This window comes from Pleurodeles waltl, chromosome 11 (genome assembly GCF_031143425.1).
Source record: "Pleurodeles waltl isolate 20211129_DDA chromosome 11, aPleWal1.hap1.20221129, whole genome shotgun sequence".
In the NCBI taxonomy this organism is placed as follows: domain Eukaryota; kingdom Metazoa; phylum Chordata; class Amphibia; order Caudata; family Salamandridae; genus Pleurodeles; species Pleurodeles waltl.
Window position 1 is genome coordinate 934378373 of NC_090450.1, and position 18585 is coordinate 934396957.

Below are 18585 nucleotides of genomic sequence, written 5' to 3' on the forward strand. Positions count from 1 at the left end.
TTCCCCGAGCAGTGACTGCCCACGAAGGAGGTGGCGGGTTTCGGTCCGTTCATGACAATCTTTCATCAAAACCTTCGTGCTCTTCTGGTGAGTGAGTTTCTGGCTGTTTGTATTTGTTCCACACAGAGGTTAGGACGTCGCAGCCCCTACGCTTCACCCCCGAGCCAGTGTGTGTAAGGTTTGCCCAGCAGACGTCTCTGAAGGGTGCTCATCTCGCGACCCTCCGCCAGCCCGGGCGGACGAGCTGGGCTGCAAGGGGTTGGTTGTTGATGGGAGTGGGCATTTTTTGATAATTTTAAGAGTGGATGAACGTGGCGCTGGAACCCTCAATGAGAGAGAGAGTAAAACATCTGAAATATGATTGCCAGTGAATGGGCAGGAACAAAGCACTAGAAGCCCAGCGAGCCCCCAGGAACAGGTGCGTGAATTGCTGGTGTAGTTAAAGACCGGTAGATTGAAGCCGGGGTGAGCTGGTGGGTGGCAGCCCTTCCAGATCACGCCCTGTGCGGTCTGGCAAGGGGCCTGCTGTACAGGGAGTGGACATTTAGGAAGATGCCCTACATCCAGGTACCACCTGTTGCCATGCACAGTACTGCTCCCTGTATCATCTGCCAGCAGTGGGTCTGCTGCGAGACCCTCCTCCATGTACAATATCCAAGGGGCGCTACCCTGTGCCCCAGGTGGCGCGGACCTCCGTATACGCGCCCAGATCTAGAACCGCAGAGTGGCACATGTGGCATGTATGCTCACCCGTCCCTCTTTTGCTGCTTGTGCAGGAGTCAGGCTGCATCCTCCCGCTGTGAAGTATTTCCCACGTGTACACGCGCAGGTGGCGAGGGGGCCTGCACACGTATTCCTGCAGATCCAGTTGTTACACCGCAAGGGAGGAAGCGTGCTTGGCGCAGTTATCGATGGTGACATGATGAAAGCCACAAAAAGCAACATGGTCATTCTGGCTGGCCACAGCCCCAGGGCTCCGAGAAAGGCACGCGCCATGTTTTGTCAGAATCGTACCCATCTCTAGGTCTTTCATGCACCCCGGTAGAGTCCGCTTTGCCGCCTATTTCCTCGTACTTGTTAAGTTTGTAACTTGATTTCCGAATGGGCCCCGGGCCTCGCTCTGCGTGCTCGGCTTCAGTTTTTGCTCTGCACGGCTCTAGTCTGTGCTGATCCCAGATGTCGGACTACAGTTCGTCCAGAGTCTACCTGAGGGTCCTGCCTCACTGACCTCCGTGGTCTGTGCCTACAGGGAGCCTCTGACGTTAACCGGACACTCACCAAAGTTAAATGCTGCGCAGCTAGTTGGTATTTACAGATGTCACCAGGTTAGGTCTTCGGGCTGCTCTAAGTGACACACTGGCTCTGGTCACATACGTCACCCCGTGTTTCTGGCCCCATCGTCTGCACTGTGCACCCCGTTGAGCAGCGCACGCTCTACTTATTTTCGACGGTGGCCGTTGTTATCCAGTACAAACTCGTCCTGACAGATGGTTAAGTAAAATGTTTAGATACCACTGGGAAGACTCAGCCGCGGTTAATGAACCGGTGCTGTTGGAAAAGGCAGCACTCCCGGCAAGTAGGCCCTTCAGCAGAGACAACACTGCAAATGATGTTTATCCCACTGAATTCACAGTCCAGTGCCACGGCAGAGAAAGGCGTGTACTCTGTGCAACTATCAACGGCGCTGCACAGAAATTCATGTTGCACTACAAGGCATGCTGTCCTTATACCAGCTGTCTAGAACAGACCACTTAGTTGCCTAACAAAGGCCCCCGCGGTGCGCTCCCTTCCCCCAGGTCCAGTGCCCCCCCAGCACTGCACCTGGCCCGGGTAAGTCCTGAAGGGGGAAGGGTGGGGGGCATGCAGTTTCGGTAGGCCACGGCCACGGCCACTTAGAGCAGTTCCATTCAGAATTAGTTGCAGTTTGCTGAGAAAGTTGCCATGAGCAGGGATGTCACTGGCTGAAAAAGCAGAAAGATTAACCATAAAGTAGAGAAAAAAACATTTTCAAACCGTAAAGTCCGAATAGTATTTTCAATCTTTTCCATGTAATATTTGGCTTAAAAACAAGCCACATTGTAAGGACGCCCTAGATAATGAGGTAATACACAGTGGGGTCTCTACTGCGGTATCCAAGTCTTCATACGGACATTGTGAAAGACCACTAGGAAGGTACTAGTAAATCTATAAACATGTCCAATGGGGAGGGATAGGTTGCTGAAGCGGACACTGGTGTTCTCTTGTGTAATCAAGAAAGTGGACAGAAAAAGGGTTCCTTAGCTTCCATATGAATGAATGCTTCTCCAGTGCAATAGAACCAAGACTTCTGCTACATTCGGAAGATCTCGGTAGAAGTCACAAGCTACCATTCATTCTTCGCTTCAGAAAAGAACGCAACCTTTGACCAACACCTCAAAGTGCAAGTAGGCTATGAGGAAATGCCTCTTTTTGTGTGGTCACCCCCAAGTTTTTGGACTGATACACTGATTTTTCGACTCAGAGTGCACTAAGGCCTGCTAACCAGACCTCAGTGCCAGAGTCCTGACCCGGAAGTGTATGTCGAATTGGCTGTACACAATTGGCAATGGCTAACTTAACTGTGATTCTCTAGTATATGGTACTCAGATACCCAGGGCATGTAAGTTAGAGAGATACCCCAGGGACTGCAGCACTAGTTGTGCCACCCTGGAGGTCCCCCAAGTAAACGAAGTCTCCCAGTCTCTGCCACTGCAGACAGGTAGAGCAGTCATGTACTGCTGGCCCGACTTTGCCATTGAAAGCTGTGGCAAAACCTCCAGTTCCCCGGTATATCTTTGTAAGTCACCCCCTCTGGCACGCCCTACCTAGGCCTAAGGCTGGGTGCAACACATGACACCATCATGACATGTAGTTTACACATTCTGACAGTAAAAATGCAAGACTGCTGTTTTTACAGTGGAAAGGCTTGCTCACCTGATTGGTGGGTACAGGGTTACATGCTGAGCCCTCAGCAGGACTAACTCCCGATGGTGCAACCAAAATAGCCACTCCAGGGGATCAAACACCTTGTTATACTAAACTCGACTTGAATCTCAAATCGAAAATAATGTAACTTGTTGCAATGTGCAGCTTTTATAAAGTTGCCACTTGATTACCTTTAAAACTTGTGTACCTGGCTTGTTACATGAGACAGATTTCTGTCCTCCTAGGGAGACGTGTTGACTCCTCTCAGGAAGGGGAACAATGAGGGATTGCAGGCCAGGGAAGTGGTACCTCCCTCCCGCCTTTTGGCGCCTTTAGCCCCCAAAATGCAGGCTTCAAAGGGAAATTGCCTTTGAAGGACAAATGTGTAACACAAGGGTGGAGGGCTGCCCCATTGTTTAGGCAGACTTGCTGTCATGGGGAGCAGAGGGGAAACCAGTTTATGTAGGGGTGTGGAGCCCTGAAGTAACCAAACCCCAGCGGTGGGCTAGTGAGGTCCACACAACGAGAGAGGGTTCTCACCATCTTCAGAGTGGGCAGAATAGTGTTTCCTGGGATGGGCAGGTTCCACACAAGTATTCACCATGTGGGAGGGAACCTGGTAGTCCATTGGTTACCATCTACATCCTGGCCTGGGGACATTTTCTGAGCATAAAGAGGGCACCCCTGGCATCCTGACCTCAGATCTCTGACCTGGAAGGGTGACCGACGAAGGTCCACCCCGCTGCACTGAGGGACCAGCAAAGAGGCGGCACCATCAAAGACTGCACCTGCTGACTAGAAAAGAGAGAGACTGTGCCTGCCATGTCCTTCTCAAGGAGAAGATATTTCCAGAGCCCAGCTGAGCCTAGAGACTCTAAGGGCCAGCCAACTGGCCTCCTGTTCACAGCACAGGGACACAACAGCTGAAGAAGCCTGCTGGGGCAGGTTGGTAACCCAAAGTCTTCAAGCTGCTATCACTGCGCCATGCAGCACTTCGGACCAAGACCTGATACACAGGGTTGCACCCAAGTTGGCTGAACCAGATAGTGCTGTCTGAGAGCTGCTGGGACCATTAGAGGAAGAGCTATTGACTCAGGGAGGATTGGCCTGTGACTACAACACCGGGCAGCTGACAGCCCAGCAGTGACTGGACTTCTTCCAGCCCGGAAAGGACCTCATGGGACGTCAACCCTGTGACCACTAGCACCTCATCCAGGTCAGGGACCATAGAGTAGTCGCTGCAGAACCCCAGTCGACCGCAACACATCTTCAGCATCCTTCATCCCTTGCATCAGGACCACTCCACAGAAATCCATCACAATGCTGATAAAAGTGCCTGGAACTGATGGTTGACTGCTTCTTCTGTGGAGATAACTGTTCCTAAGAGCCTTTCTGCCCCCCCTGACTAGCTCCCTGCTGGAGTTGGTAGCCCCATGTAACTCTGACTGCACTGACACTTGCCCATGTTTTCCTTGAAAGAGTCTCTAAGTGTCAAATTTGTTAAATTTGCCAAAACTTGTGCGGAGATGACTGAAAAGCTTTGATTTATTATTTCTTGTAAATTCCATATGTTCAGAAACTTCTGGTGGATATTTCTTATTGTGGTGTCTTCTGTAAAAAAAACAGTCTATTTTTTATAAATTGGTGTTGGATTTCCTGAGTGTTGTGAAATTCCTTCTTCATTGTTTTGATGCCATTTAAATGCTCTATACTTGCTTTGTTGTGTAAGCCTTACTGCTCAAATGCATAGCTACCCAGGGGTAAGATGAAGGTTTAACAAACAAAACCTAAAGGGTCCTAAAGGGGTTGGTAAGTGTATTGCAGTGTGAGGTTGCACAACCACACCATATAATACACCCCATTTCCTCACATGGCCCATTGCACTACTCAAAACAGCCACTCTTTAACCCCACCCTTCATATACTTCACCACATTTAAAACATGTTCCAGAACTCCAGACTTCTGGCTACCGAACACTTCCCCATCCTCTGACATTTAATAGCATCAGCCTCAAACGCACCATTGATATAGCTCCCTCTCGCTTCTATACAGTGTTACAACGCATTGAAGTTGCATAAAAATACAGACTTGCAAACTCATGCACATATTACCTTTTCCAGCTTTGAGTGCAGCTCCCCTACTTCTGCTTTTCCATGTTCTTTAGTCTGCAAGAAAAAAAGATGAAATGACTTGGGATAGTTTCTGATAGGCACATTTCTTCTCTTCACTTTTGCAGCCAATGGTAGCGGATTCCTGGACATGGGGGCATCTCACGTAAACTCCCAAAAAATCAGTGATTTGGCCCAGTGGTCCTTGCAGTATCAATGGTGCATAAGGGTAAGAGTTCTCTGAAGAAGTGTAGCATTCTCTTTCTTGTATCAAAAGACTGATGACATCCCTGAAATTCTCTTACAACCACTTGTAGGGATCATGAGCCAGTCTACTGGCTTATCTACCAAAGAGGTGTGGATTCTGGGAAATGGGTGGCTGAAATACTCCTGTTCTCACTTTATGCTCAAATCTGTGTTCACACTGCTCGAGGACAGAACCAAAGCAACTCTTTCTCTTGGCAAAACCAACAGGCTTATGTTGTCTCCCAGCATTTGGCCTATGTCAATGCTTGTTTTGTCATTGCTTTTGTAAAACTTTATTGTTGAAGATGGCGGGTGATAGCCAATATTTAAAAAAAAGTTGCCTAAAAGAAAAAATATTTTGTCTCAAAACGTACTTACTGCCATTTCAGTCTCTAGTCTTGTATCTTGATGTTCTCCTTTAAAGAGAGCAGAAAGCACTCACTCGCAATTAAGTTAACCAATGGCTGAAGTGGGTAAACCATTTGCCTCATGTTGTGTGCTATAATGGGTGGAAGTAAAATGTGAATGACAACAACAGAACGATGGATGAAGAATGTTGCCTCAAAGCCCCTACAAGATATATATATATATATATATATATATATATATATATATCTCCACACACACACACAGTCACTGAAAAAAAGGTTAGAGGGACGTTATAGTATGGAAATAGAATTAAAAAAAAAACAAAGAAATTCACTAACAACCAACGGTTACAGGGGCGTTATAGTTAGGATCAGATTTCACACACAAAACCATACAAATTTCAGCAAGTATAGTTATACGTTTCCCAAGAACTAATAACTTGAGCCCAAAGAAACTATTCAAGCCCCCACCATACAATGTTTTCTCATAAATAACTTTATTGCAAATGTGGCAGTGTTGTGCATGGCGGGGGTTGGCCGCAGGGCCTGGCCTGCGGCTAACTCCAGATAGCCACCCAGCCTCACATGCATAAGTCTCTGAGTGGGTGCATGACTGTGAGTGGGTCTCTGAGTAGATACGTGATTATCTGAGTGTGGCTATGATTGCATGCATGAGTGAGTGGTTCTGTGAATGGGTGCGTGAGTGTCTGAGTAAGTCTGTGAGTGGGGACATGAATGAGTGGGTGGGTCTGTGAGTGGGTTCATGAATGTCTGGGAGGATTTGTGAGTGGGTGCATGAATGTCCGAGAGGATTGTGAGTGGGTGCATGAATGTCCAAGTGGGTGCATGAGTGAGTGCTTCTGTGAGTGGGTGTGTGAGTGTCTCTGTGGGTGTGTCAGTGGCTGTGCGACAGCCACAAAGGAACCTCATCTGCTCTTTCATCCAGCAAAGAGTCCACAATTCCTTCTGCCTCCTGGGGTAAATGTCCAGTATGTATTCTACACTACAGCTGTGTAATGGAGCACAAGGAAATGTCACCAGTGACCTTGTGTGCATTTTGGCAAGATGACTGATCCTATTGTGTCTTTTTCTAGAATTCTGTGATAACACAAATCCTCCTATATAGAGGCCAACAAGACTACAAAGATTTAAATCTCCACCAACCAGGGTCCTTCCTCTTATCTATATGACGTAAGTGCTTCTTTGTTTTGTCGAAATGTCCTCATATTCTTTGGCATCAAGAACACATCACCAAAAATCGTCAGGAAATGCACTGGGGGCCCTCTGGTAAACTGTCCGTCATCCTGGCAAAAAGACGGGAAGACATATGCATACACTACTAAGGTGGGGCCAAGCAGGCGCGGCTTCCAGGTGATATGCACATTTGCATACCTATAGCAATTTAAAAGGAGAACCATGAATTTTGCTTTCACCAGGAGAGGACAAGAAGCAATTCACTCATCACAGTCCCATACAGATTGCGCTCCAATCGATCAGTGATGCATTCACCTCCACAAAGGATTTCATATTGTTTTTCAGGATGAAATCGCTGAATAAACAAACTTAACAGAGGAGGAGGGCCACGCGCCCCCTCCCTAGACCAATCTTGCCCTTGGGGACCCCATCCCCCGGTGACCGGACAGGTCTCCTGGGTCTACACAGGGCTCCCAGTGTGCAATGGGACCATGTCTGAAGGCCCCAGCCGGCTCCCCACCAGCATTGCTATTGCACATAGGAGGCTGCTAAACAGCAGGAGCCGGCCCTAGGGTGTGGCAGCCCCTCGGGCAGTGTATGGCTCCACAGGGAGGGGGGGCACGCTCCAACATTTAATTTAGCCCCAGGGAGGTGGTGGTCCCCAGGGCTGAGGATCCGTAATGTACCCCTACATTATTTTTATTTCAGTCCAGAGGAGGTCCTCAGGACTCATCCTACTATTATAAATGTATCTTGCTCTGGGGAGGTGGTTGTCCCTGGGGCACGGAGGGCCACTCGTCCCTTTGCATATTTTTGCATCATTGCCCCAGGGAGGTGGTGGTCCCCAGGCTACTATAAGTCCTAGGAGGGGGGTCCTGTGCTCCCCCAATATCCCAGGACCAGACCCACTCGGGAAAAAAATAAAAGAACTCCCTTTCCTAAAAACAAAAAAATAGATATGCTTTATAGCCCAAGCGGGGTCCCTTGATGACACCTGCTCCAAGGCTAGCGGCTCCCTAAGCTGGCCTCTTTTCTTTTAAATCTTTTTTGCTTCCTTGTTGAAGTGTTGGCAGCCAATCAGATATCAGCAAGGGGACAGCTGGATCCACAGAGGATCCACCTCCCTAAGTATCTATATTTTTTGAACCTATAATATCTCCAAAACTACTGAACGGATTTACACCAAATTACAAAAATCACAATCTGCGGAACAGGATCTAGCTTCCTGCCAAATTTGGTGTAATTCCGTTCAGTGGGTTGGGCTGTAGGCATGTCTAGAGACTCTGTGGAAAATGAATGGGGAATACACGTTTTGGGACTTCCCTTTTTCTCAGCACCCGCTTGACGGATCACCCAAAACTTCCAAAACAGCTGCTGAACCAATTAGATTTGAACATTTTGTGAAGATTCGTCAAGCGGCACCAAAGGTAACCTTCCTTAGGGGATAAGAGCCCAGAACTCAATAGTCAATCAAAAGACGCAATTGCCCAGCTTAAATCTTATATTTTAGGTAAAATAAAGTAGTTTAATCTCAGCACAGAACTAAATTCTACAAAATTCGATGGGAATACAATAAAGGGTTGTAATTTATATTGTGTAAAATAGTGAGGTTTTACACTCCCCTCTTCTGTTATCTTCTCTCTGCTAGGATCATAATCCCACGCCTTCTATTCCTAACACACTGTGGTTTAGGGATTAATTAGGCATATGTGCAGATAGCATACAATCTGGGTTTGGGAGGGGAGGGCAACCACAGAATATTTGGAAGTAGATGTTAAAACATGAAGGAAAGGGCTGGGTTACTTGCTCCCTGTGACGCTAGGCACTTTGATACTGGGACTGAAACCAAGTATTATGAAAGGAATGATCAGGAATGAGTGGCCACTCACATCATCTATGACACAAAAAATAGCAGCCAAATGGAAAAATACTGCTGTGCCAACTGGTGTTTTAGTCAAAGAGCATAGGAACAGTGCTCTGGATGCATATGCTCACATCTGATTTGAGGAACAATACAGATCCATAACTGCAAGTACACCTTTACTAGATTATCCACAGAACTGCTAATGAGTTGCCCAAGACCTTTGAGCATGTACTGAGATTCATGAATCGAACAGCTAAGATATGACTGTAGCATGACAATCCCAGCTTACCATTGTGGGTAGGATAGGATCAGCGATGGCGGCCCCCGCATGTGTCAAAGGGAGAGGCGGGGTGGGGGCAACGGAGTACAATGGGAGAAACTACTTTAAAAAAGAAAAAAAAAAGAAAAAGAAACCACTTACCGTTTCCCCTGCGCCGCCCGTCTCCCACTGCCTCCAGCTGTCTCGCTCCTCTTTTGGTGTCCCAGCATATGCTGGGACACCAGCACAGGCTCCCCAGCAATCCTGGTGCTGCTTAGATGCTAAACATAGCATGAAAGCAGCGTCAGGATTGGTCTGAGAGGCTCGGACTGCTGCTCAGACACAAGCCTGGGGTCTGTGCTGTTTCTCCAGCCCGCTGTGTATACAGCCGGGTTGGAGTAACCTAAGTGTGAATGTGTGTTTGGCCAGTCTCAGACAGCCAGCCAAACATACAGGTACACTTAGTGCACTCTCCCCTCCTTCCCCCTCACGCGGCCCAGCCCCACCCCGTCCTGTAAACTCAGCTGGCTGAATCAGCCGGTAAGAAATGATGAAAAATATAATGATAGCAAGTTATTTTTCATCTGCTGGCTCAGCCCCAGCTTTGTTTTTGGGGGGGGGGGGAGCCAATCTCAGGCAGTTAAGGTAAGTACCAGGTACTTGTCAGAACCACACCAACAGGTCACACCGGGCTGCACTGGGGCAGCCGGGTAAAGAGATGGCAGTAAGGCATTGGGTGCCCAATGGTTTCGTACTGGAGTTTGATCCTAGTGAAGACAGGCTTTGGCTTTGGCTAGGAAGCAAGTCAGGGACAATAAGCAGATAAGTAGTAGACTTGGGATGCTCGGGGATGTGGGTGCACCTTTGGTCCTCTTCGTCTGTGCCCAGGGGTGACAGATGCAAGGGTGTCTTTAGGCATCGGGGTTTCACATCTGTGAGCACTCGAGGTCAGGGGGTCCTGTCTGTGTGTTGAGGCTGCCAGGCTTTGTTGGGGAGTCCGGCAGGGTGTCATTGACACCAATGACCCACTTCAGCTGGGGCCAGGGGTCACGGGTGCAGTGATTGCTGGAGATGTCAGGTCACAAGCCTGTGGGAGAAGGGGGCCTGCATGCAGAGGCTGTAGGCATGTCAGAAGAGTCCAAGATGGGTGACCACACTGGACTCGGTATCTGGGCAGCTGGGGACCCGCGATAGCATTGTTGGTTGACTTCACTTCAGGTCGTAGACATCAGGTGCAGTGGTCAATTCTGATGTCGTGTTTCTGGGGTTCCAGCAGCTGCAGAGTCCTGTATTTGGAGTTTTTTTTGTTGTAGGGCAAGTCCGCTGTCCATGGGAGACTTGAGTCTTTATTGAAGGTTGGACTAGCTGGCTTCTTCTGCAGGATCCTTCCAGGTCAGCAGGCAGGCCGGAGGGGCTGGTTCCACGTCAACTGCTGCTTCTTTTCCTCTTCTGCAGGTGAAACTCTTCTTTGTCCGAGTCTTCTTAGGCTGTCGGCATTTGAATTCTAGGGTCCAGGGGTGCAACCTAAATACTCAATTTAGGGGGGTTATAAGGAGTGCCAAGTGGTAGCCAATGGGCTGACCATCTTTAGGGTGACAACAACCCTTGTAGACCACTTCAGTTGGGAAGTAGGCATAGCCCTAATCCTAGTGGCCTAATTCCTTCCAGACAAGATGGAGGAATTTGAAAAATGGTGTCCACTTCAGCTCGCCCACCTTACGGTTGGACCTGGTATGAAGTGGGCACAGCTCCTGATCTGTCTAATTTTCCCGCCTGTACTGTCTCCAAGAGTGGGGTCAGGACAGCAGGCTGATTATCTCCGCCATTTGGAGAGACCTGAGTTGCATTTCAAAGGCAGCAAGGCCTTTGAATCTCCCTGCCCAGGAATATCCATCCTGCTCGGGACGAGGTGTTATCTCCACCCAGAACAGGCCTTTGTTCTGGGCCACCACGAGCATTGGCTCTCACCTTAGGGGGGAAGAACGCCATCTAGGGTGGCTGCACTAGTTTGGATCAGTCAAAGAACACACCAGTAGCCAGATAGGTTTTCAGGGGCACCTCTAAGGTGCTCTCTGTATGCATTTATTAATAAATCCATCACTGGGATCAGCGAGGGTTTATTATTCTGAGATGTTTAATACCAAACAAACGAGTTACTTACCTTCGGTAACGACTTTTCTGGTGGATACATTAGCTACCTGTGGATTCCTCACCTAATGAATTCTCCCATGGCGCCAGCAATTCGACGGAAATCTTCATACTAGTCTCTGCACGTCGACGAGGACGTCACTCCAGCCCACGCGACGCCGTCTGACGTCATACAGGCAAATAAGAGGTCCTCGACGACGTGCCGACGTCAGTACCAACATTTTTTACGTGCATGAGAACAACAACCCAATGCAATGAAAGAGCAAGGTAACATCCCACAACACTGTAAAATACACAACATTGCAATGAATAGCTGTAAATTTAATATAACAAATATACGCAAATCATGTATATACACAAAGATATATACATATATATATATATATATATATATATATATATATATATATATATACAGATAAATATACACAAATATCCATATATACAACCTCTATTGCAACCTTGAAGACCAAGAGGAGCGCACTCAAGGATTACTTGGTAAGACCAGAAAGGCAACGGGGAGGCGGGTGGGACCGTGAGGAATCCACAGGTAGCTAATGTATCCACCAGAAAAGTCGTTACCGAAGGTAAGTAACTCGTTCTTCTGATGGATACAACTACCTGTGGATTCCTCACCTAATGAATAGAGTCCCAAAGCAGTACCACGCCCGGTGGCGGGTGCCTAAATGGTCAAACCAAGGAATCCTGCAGCACTGACCATGCAAAATGGCCGTCCCTTCTAACCTCAGAATCCAAACAGTAATGTTTCGCAAAAGTGTGAAGGGACGACCAAGTTGCGGCCTTGCAGATGTCGACCACAGGAACACCTCTGGCCAAGGCCGAAGTGGCCGACTTAGCTCTGGTGGAATGAGCTCTAATGCCCTCAGGAGGATCCTTCTTTGCCAAAGAGTAACAGATTTTAATGCAAAGAACAACCCACCTGGATAGTGTTCTCTTGTGGACTGCCTTTCCTCTCCTCTTGCCCACGTATCCAATGAACAGCTGATCCTCCAGCCTGAAATCCTTTGTTCTATCAATAAAGAAGCTCAACGCCCTCTTTGGGTCCAGCCGGTGCAGTCTTTCTTCCTCTTTGGAAGGATGAGGCGGAGGATAGAACGTGGACAAAGTGATTGTCTGAGCCAAATGGAAAGGTGAAACAACCTTCGGGAGGAAAGCAGCCTTGGTCCTCAACACCACCTTATCCCCATAAAAAGTTGTATAAGGGGGCTTTACCGATAAGGCCTGCAACTCACTCGCTCTCCTTGCAGATGTTATAGCTACCAGGAAGACTGTTTTTATAACCAAATACCTTAAGGGGCAAGAATGCATAGGTTCAAAAGGGGACCCCATAAGGAAAGTCAGGACCAGGGACAAATCCCATTGCGGCATAACGAATGGTTTTGGAGGATATTTATTTAGAAGACCTTTCAAGAATCTGATAACAATAGGGGATTTAAATAACGATGGTTGGTCTGGAAGACATATGAAGGCTGACAAGGCCGATAAATAACCCTTAATGGTAGCCACTGCACAACCTTTCTGCGCTAGAGACAGAGCAAAAGACAAAACGTCCGACAGATGAGCATGTAAGGGATCAATCTGCCTCTCTCCACACCACATAACAAATTTAGACCACCTATTAGCGTAGATAGATTTAGTGGAGTGTCGCCTGGCCGCTAATATAACATCCACTACATCAGGCGGGAGAGAGAAGGAACTCAGGTTGCCCCGTTCAATCTCCAGGCATGTAGGTGCAGACTCTGGAGGTTGGGGTGTAAAACCTGCCCCTGCGACTGCAAGAGGAGGTCTGCCCTGATAGGGAGACGGAGCGGAGGGCACATTGAGAGTTGGAGAAGGTCGGAGTACCACACCCTCCTTGGCCAATCCGGAGCTATTAAGATGACTTGGGCCCGGTCTTGGCGAATCTTCCTCAATACTCGAGGAATCAAGGGTATGGGAGGAAACGCGTAAAGCAACTGGCCATACCAGGTTATTTGAAACGCATCCCCCAACGCTCCCTGCATCGGATACTGGAGGCTGCAGAATAACGGACAATGCGCGTTCTCCAGAGTGGCAAACAGATCTACCCGAGGAAACCCCCACCTTTGGAAGATTAAACGGACCTGATCTGGATGGAGACGCCACTCGTGGTCTGCCGAGAATTGGCGACTGAGACTGTCCACACGTACATTCAAGACCCCGGCCAGATGATTTGCTACCAAACAAATCTGATGGTCCTCTGCCCAGGACCATAGTCGAAGAGCTTCTCTGCAGAGAAGGTACGACCCTACTCCTCCCTGTTTGTTTATGTACCACATCGTGGTAGTATTGTCCATTAGGACCTGTACCGACTCACCACGAAGGGAAGGGAGGAAGGCCTTGAGAGCCAGACGTACAGCCCGTAACTCTAACAGATTGATATGAAACATCTGTTCCTCTGGAGACCAAAGGCCTTTGATCTCCAGATCCCCCAGATGAGCTCCCCACCCTAGAGCGGAAGCATCCGTTATGACCGTGGCCACTGGTGGCGACTGCGCGAACGGCTTTCCTTGTGAAAGGTTGTTGCCCGCAATCCACCATCTCAATTCCACAGCAGCATCTCTGGAGATCTTGACAGCACCTTCTAGATCCCCTTTGTGTTGAGACCACTGCCTTCGGAGGCACCACTGAAGAGCCCTCATGTGCCAGCGAGCATGCGTGACCAACAGAATGCAGGAGGCAAACAAACCGAGCAGACGAAGGACCTTGAGGACTGGAACTACCGCTCCATTTCGAAACATTGGAACCAATTCCCGAATATCTTGGATCCGCTGAGGCGGAGGAAAGGCTCGACCCAATGCTGTATCCAGTACTGCCCCTATGAACAGGAGGCGCTGAGAGGGCTCCAGGTGAGATTTGGGCTCGTTCACCGAAAAACCCAGGTCGAACAACAGCTGGGGTGTTGACTGCAGATGATGCGACAGAAGCTCCGGAGACTTGGCTTTGATCAACCAATCGTCCAAGTAAGGGAATACTGCTATGCCCTTCCTTCTGAGCTCTGCCGCAACCACTGACATCACCTTCGTGAAGACTCGAGGTGCTGAAGTAAGACCAAACGGGAGGACCGCAAACTGATAGTGCTGCGACCCTACCACAAACCGGAGATACTTCCTGTGTGACTTGAGTATCGGGATGTGAAAGTAAGCATCCTGCAAGTCGACAGACACCATCCAATCTTCCTTGTTCAACGCCAAAAGCACCTGAGCTAGGGTCAGCATCTTGAACTTTTCCTGTTTGAGGAACCAATTCAAGATCCTCAGGTCCAGGATTGGTCTCAACCGACCATCCTTCTTGGGAATCAGGAAATACCTTGAGTAATAACCTCGACCCCTTTCCTGCTCTGGGACCAACTCCACCGCGCCCTTTGAAAGGAGGACTTGTACCTCCTGTTCTAGCAACAGGAGGTGTTCTTCTGAACAATAAGATGGGCGGGGCGGGATGAGGGGCGGGAACTCCCGAAAGGGAAGGGTGTAGCCTTTTCCCACAATACTGAGCACCCAAGTGTCCGTTGTAACAGTCTTCCATGTGCGGAGAAAATGCTGTAATCTTCCCCCTACAGGAGAGGAGTGAGTGGGAAATGGTGGAAGCCTAAGGCTGCTTCCCCTGCTGCACCCCTCCAGAGGATGAGGAAGAGGCAGAGTGCTGCTGAGAGGCTCCTCTGGTGCGGGCCCTACCTCTCCCTCTAAAAGATCTATAGGGATGGGAAGAGGCAGGTTGCTGGTATCTCCCCCGAAAGGAAGAGGAGGAAGAGCCACGCCCAAATCCCCGAAACCTCCTGAAAAATCTGGAAGAGGCAGAGGAAGAAGGAGCTTGGAGCCCTAATGATTTAGCTGTGGCCCTGCTCTCCTTAAAACGTTCCAAGGCCGAATCTGCCTTGGCCCCAAACAGCTTGTCCCCATCAAAAGGGAGATCCAATAAAGTTGACTGTACATCCGCAGAAAACCCCGAGTTACGGAGCCAGGCCTGCCTCCTTGCCACCACAGTTGTGCCCATTGCTCTGGCCACCGAGTCGGTTGTGTCTAGCCCAGTCTGAATAATCTGGGTCGCGGCAGCCTGGGCATCTGAAACAACATCCAAAAGACCCTGGGGAAGCTCCGTAAATGATGAGGAAATGTCATCCATAAGAGCATGAATATATCTCCCCAGGATACAAGTTGTACGATGTTTTTCTTTTTTCGACTTCGCCATAAACAACTTCGCCTCACGTTCCTTGAGGGCTTTTGGATTCATGTGCTGGCATGAATCGCAAGTCGAGACGTCGTGGTCGGAGCTCAAACACCAAAGGCAGTCGGAGTGAGGATCCGTAACTGACATCTTGCCTCCACACTCACGACAAGGCTTAAAACCCGACTTTCTTTGCGACATTATTACTGCAGCGAAGGACTACGCAGCATAAAATACACTGTAACCACGAAAGTAACAGTTGCTCCCTCGAAGATAACCGTTTCGAATGCACGGAAAAAAGGGAACTGACGTCGGCACGTCGTCGAGGACCTCTTATTGCCTGTATGACGTCAGACGGCGTCGCGTGGGCTGGAGTGACGTCCTCGTCGACGTGCAGAGACTAGTAAGAAGATTTCCGTCGAATTGCTGGCGCCATGGGAGAATTCATTAGGTGAGGAATCCACAGGTAGTTGTATCCATCAGAAATCCCAGGATTCATAGAAGCTTTCATGTAGTGGGGAACTAGTAATGACCAGTGTCCAGCAAATGCATTTAAAATGGCTTCCCTGTTTGCTTACTATGTCTCAGAATCGACAGCCATAGCACTGGCATATCTGCTCATGCAGATATGCCCTCATGTGCCTAGATGCACCCTTCTTTCGGGGTGACTTACACTGGGCACATTCAGTGATAGGGGACCTGGCACACAGGGGTGTGTGACAAGTTGTGTGTTTCAATTTAGCCTGCACCACCACATGCAGTCTGCAATGGCAGCACTGTGTGGGTTTGCCGAGGCATCCCTGATGGTGGGACCATTGCTGCTGCAGCCCACAAGGACCTTCCTTAGAACCCCAGGTCCTAGGTACCCTGGGTACCATTTACTAGGGACTTACAGTGGTATCTAAAGGATTTGCCAACTGTGCAAAACAACTGTGCAGCTTTGGGGAAGGAGATCTGGCACTGGGGATCTGGTTATCAGAGATCCAGTGCACTAACAGTCAAAATCATACAAGAAACCAGGCAAAAAGTGGTGGGGGTGACCATGTCAAAAGAGGCACTTTCCTACAAACACCACCTCAAGTTGAACTGCAAGGGACTGAAGGAACCCAGATGTGACATATGCGAGTGGGTCAAGAGCATATGTGATTGTCAATTCTTCACACCCAAGCAGTGACCCAAACCATGATTCAAAATACTTCAAACCTTCAATACAACCTTTGCAGCTAGAAGCTCATTGACAGGAAACGTATTCTGTACAGAAGGGGGTTACACTTAAGCACTGCGAGTAAAGAAAAAATGCATGTGAACTTATGCACCTTAATAGATCACTTTATTTAATGCTTCAAGATTCGTGTGTATTAACCATTTGTGTGAATTCCTCCAAGTCAGACCGTTTTCCAATCTGTCTTTGTTCTACCACGTATGAAGTTACTTATGTATGTTTTCTGGATATTTACCCACTTGCCCTCAGAATTTGTTACTGAAAACTGTGCCACATTCACGCGCTTTCCACATAAATGGGTTATACATAAAAACCTGACTAAGAAACAACTGCATTCATATCCTAGATTTAATGATCCAGGTGAGCGCAAAGAGCATGGCCTTGACTTTGTATGGGAACTGTTCAAAGGTGGCTATTCCAGATTACACTACAATGAAGAGAATTTCAGTAGGGGCATCTCCTTGGTAATAGTTCTCTAAGCTGTTACTCTGGGATGAGTTTGCTGCTTCTGGGTAGTAATGATGTTCTTTGTTATCAACTTAGGAAATGGTCAAAAGCAGGAATAGGATGGACAATCTCAAATCCATGGAGGTTGTCATGCACAGAAAGGGGAGACATAGAAAGTCTAGAAGGCTTGGAAACTTGCATTTTCCTAAGTGATATAGATGCTTTCACATATACCAAGAATAGTGTGCTCACAGCAACAAAAGTGGTCACTGCTTAATAAGTGTAACTAGGTATGTGGTCCAGGAAGAGTCTCTCAGATGCAAATACTTACGATGGAACAATAAGCACTAGCAGCATGAAAGCTCCACTCTTCTATTGAATTTTTAAGTGGTACAGGCCCTCCACCTCATGTTCTATTGTTCATAAATAACATTCGCATCTGAATTTGTTCCTGTCAAGGTACAGCAAAGGAAGAAATGCTTATGCCTGAGCATTCGTCTATGGAATGTATTCCATGATGGAAACACTGAAGGTATGTGTGACAGGACGAACACTATAAAGGCAACGGAGAGGCGTTGGTGTTGCTCAGGTAAGTGGTTTATTCAAATTAAATGTTTAAATGTTTGCTTTTAGGGAGTATTGATTTTTAGAATTAAGGTATTGTTCTTCTTCTCTGACTGGTGGTTTCCTCTGTTTCTCTTTCTTCTTTTCCAGGTTGCTGCTCTGGTGGTCTCTCGGTGGTTCCAGTGTTGGGATACCGAAAACAGAAGGACAGAAACGCTACGGTAAGTGGGGTGCAAAAATACGTCTCTTTCTCTCTGTACTATAAAAGACTGGGGAAGAGGTAAGAAAAACGGTGGGGTTGTGCCAGTGAGGAGTTTGTGGGAACGAAGTGACCACTGCCTGGGGTCGGTAGTGTCTTTCAATTCCCTCCCGCTCTACCCTTCACCCTTCTCTAGTTCTCCTCCCCAGTCCCCTTTAAAATAGTGCTCCCTCTGTGAGTCCAAAAGGACCGTACCTTGTTCAGCCACGACCCTCCAGGGTCGTGGCTGGCGCTAGGGTGGTCCGTCTGTTGATCCCCTTCGACAGTGTTGACCGGTTCCAGCACCTCGTCGTATGCGGGATCTCTTCTGTCGGGATTCCCCCTCTGGCCGTCTCCGTAGATTTCCTCGTCCTTGGGTTTCTTCTCCGTTTTCTCTGCTTTTCTCTCCGCGCTTCTCTCTTCGGGCTTCTCCTCTCTCTTCCACGGTGCACCCGGGCTCTTCAGCGTCCCGGACCGGAAACCCTCCTGGGTTACCCCGGCAACGTCTGGACGCCTGCCTCTCTCTGGCCGCGTTTCCCCGGCAACGCGGAAGTGACGTATCGGATGATTCCGATACGTCACCTGCAGCACTTCTTGCCGGATTGAACGGGGTTACCCGGTCACACACCTCTCCCCAAGAACGGTCCTGTTCGAGGACCATGGTAGAGTCAGGGATCCGTGACAAATAATCAGCCGGGGCTTGCTGGGACCCTGGTATGTGGCGGACCTGAAAGGAAAACGGCTGCAGTTCAAGGAACCATCTCAGCATCCTGGAATTTGT

At 48.6% G+C, this 18585-nt stretch overlaps 1 protein-coding gene across 2 annotated transcripts in view; it reads right to left on the reverse strand.

The window, feature by feature from the left end:
* CIT (citron rho-interacting serine/threonine kinase) overlaps positions 1 to 18585 on the reverse strand; it is a 1039445-nt gene that overhangs the window by 677379 nt on the left and 343481 nt on the right. For both annotated transcript variants that reach the window (XM_069215034.1, XM_069215033.1), the window contains exon 15: positions 5055 to 5108. In XM_069215034.1, coding sequence (XP_069071135.1) covers positions 5055 to 5108 — 54 coding nt within the window. The remainder of the gene's footprint in view (positions 1 to 5054; positions 5109 to 18585) is intronic.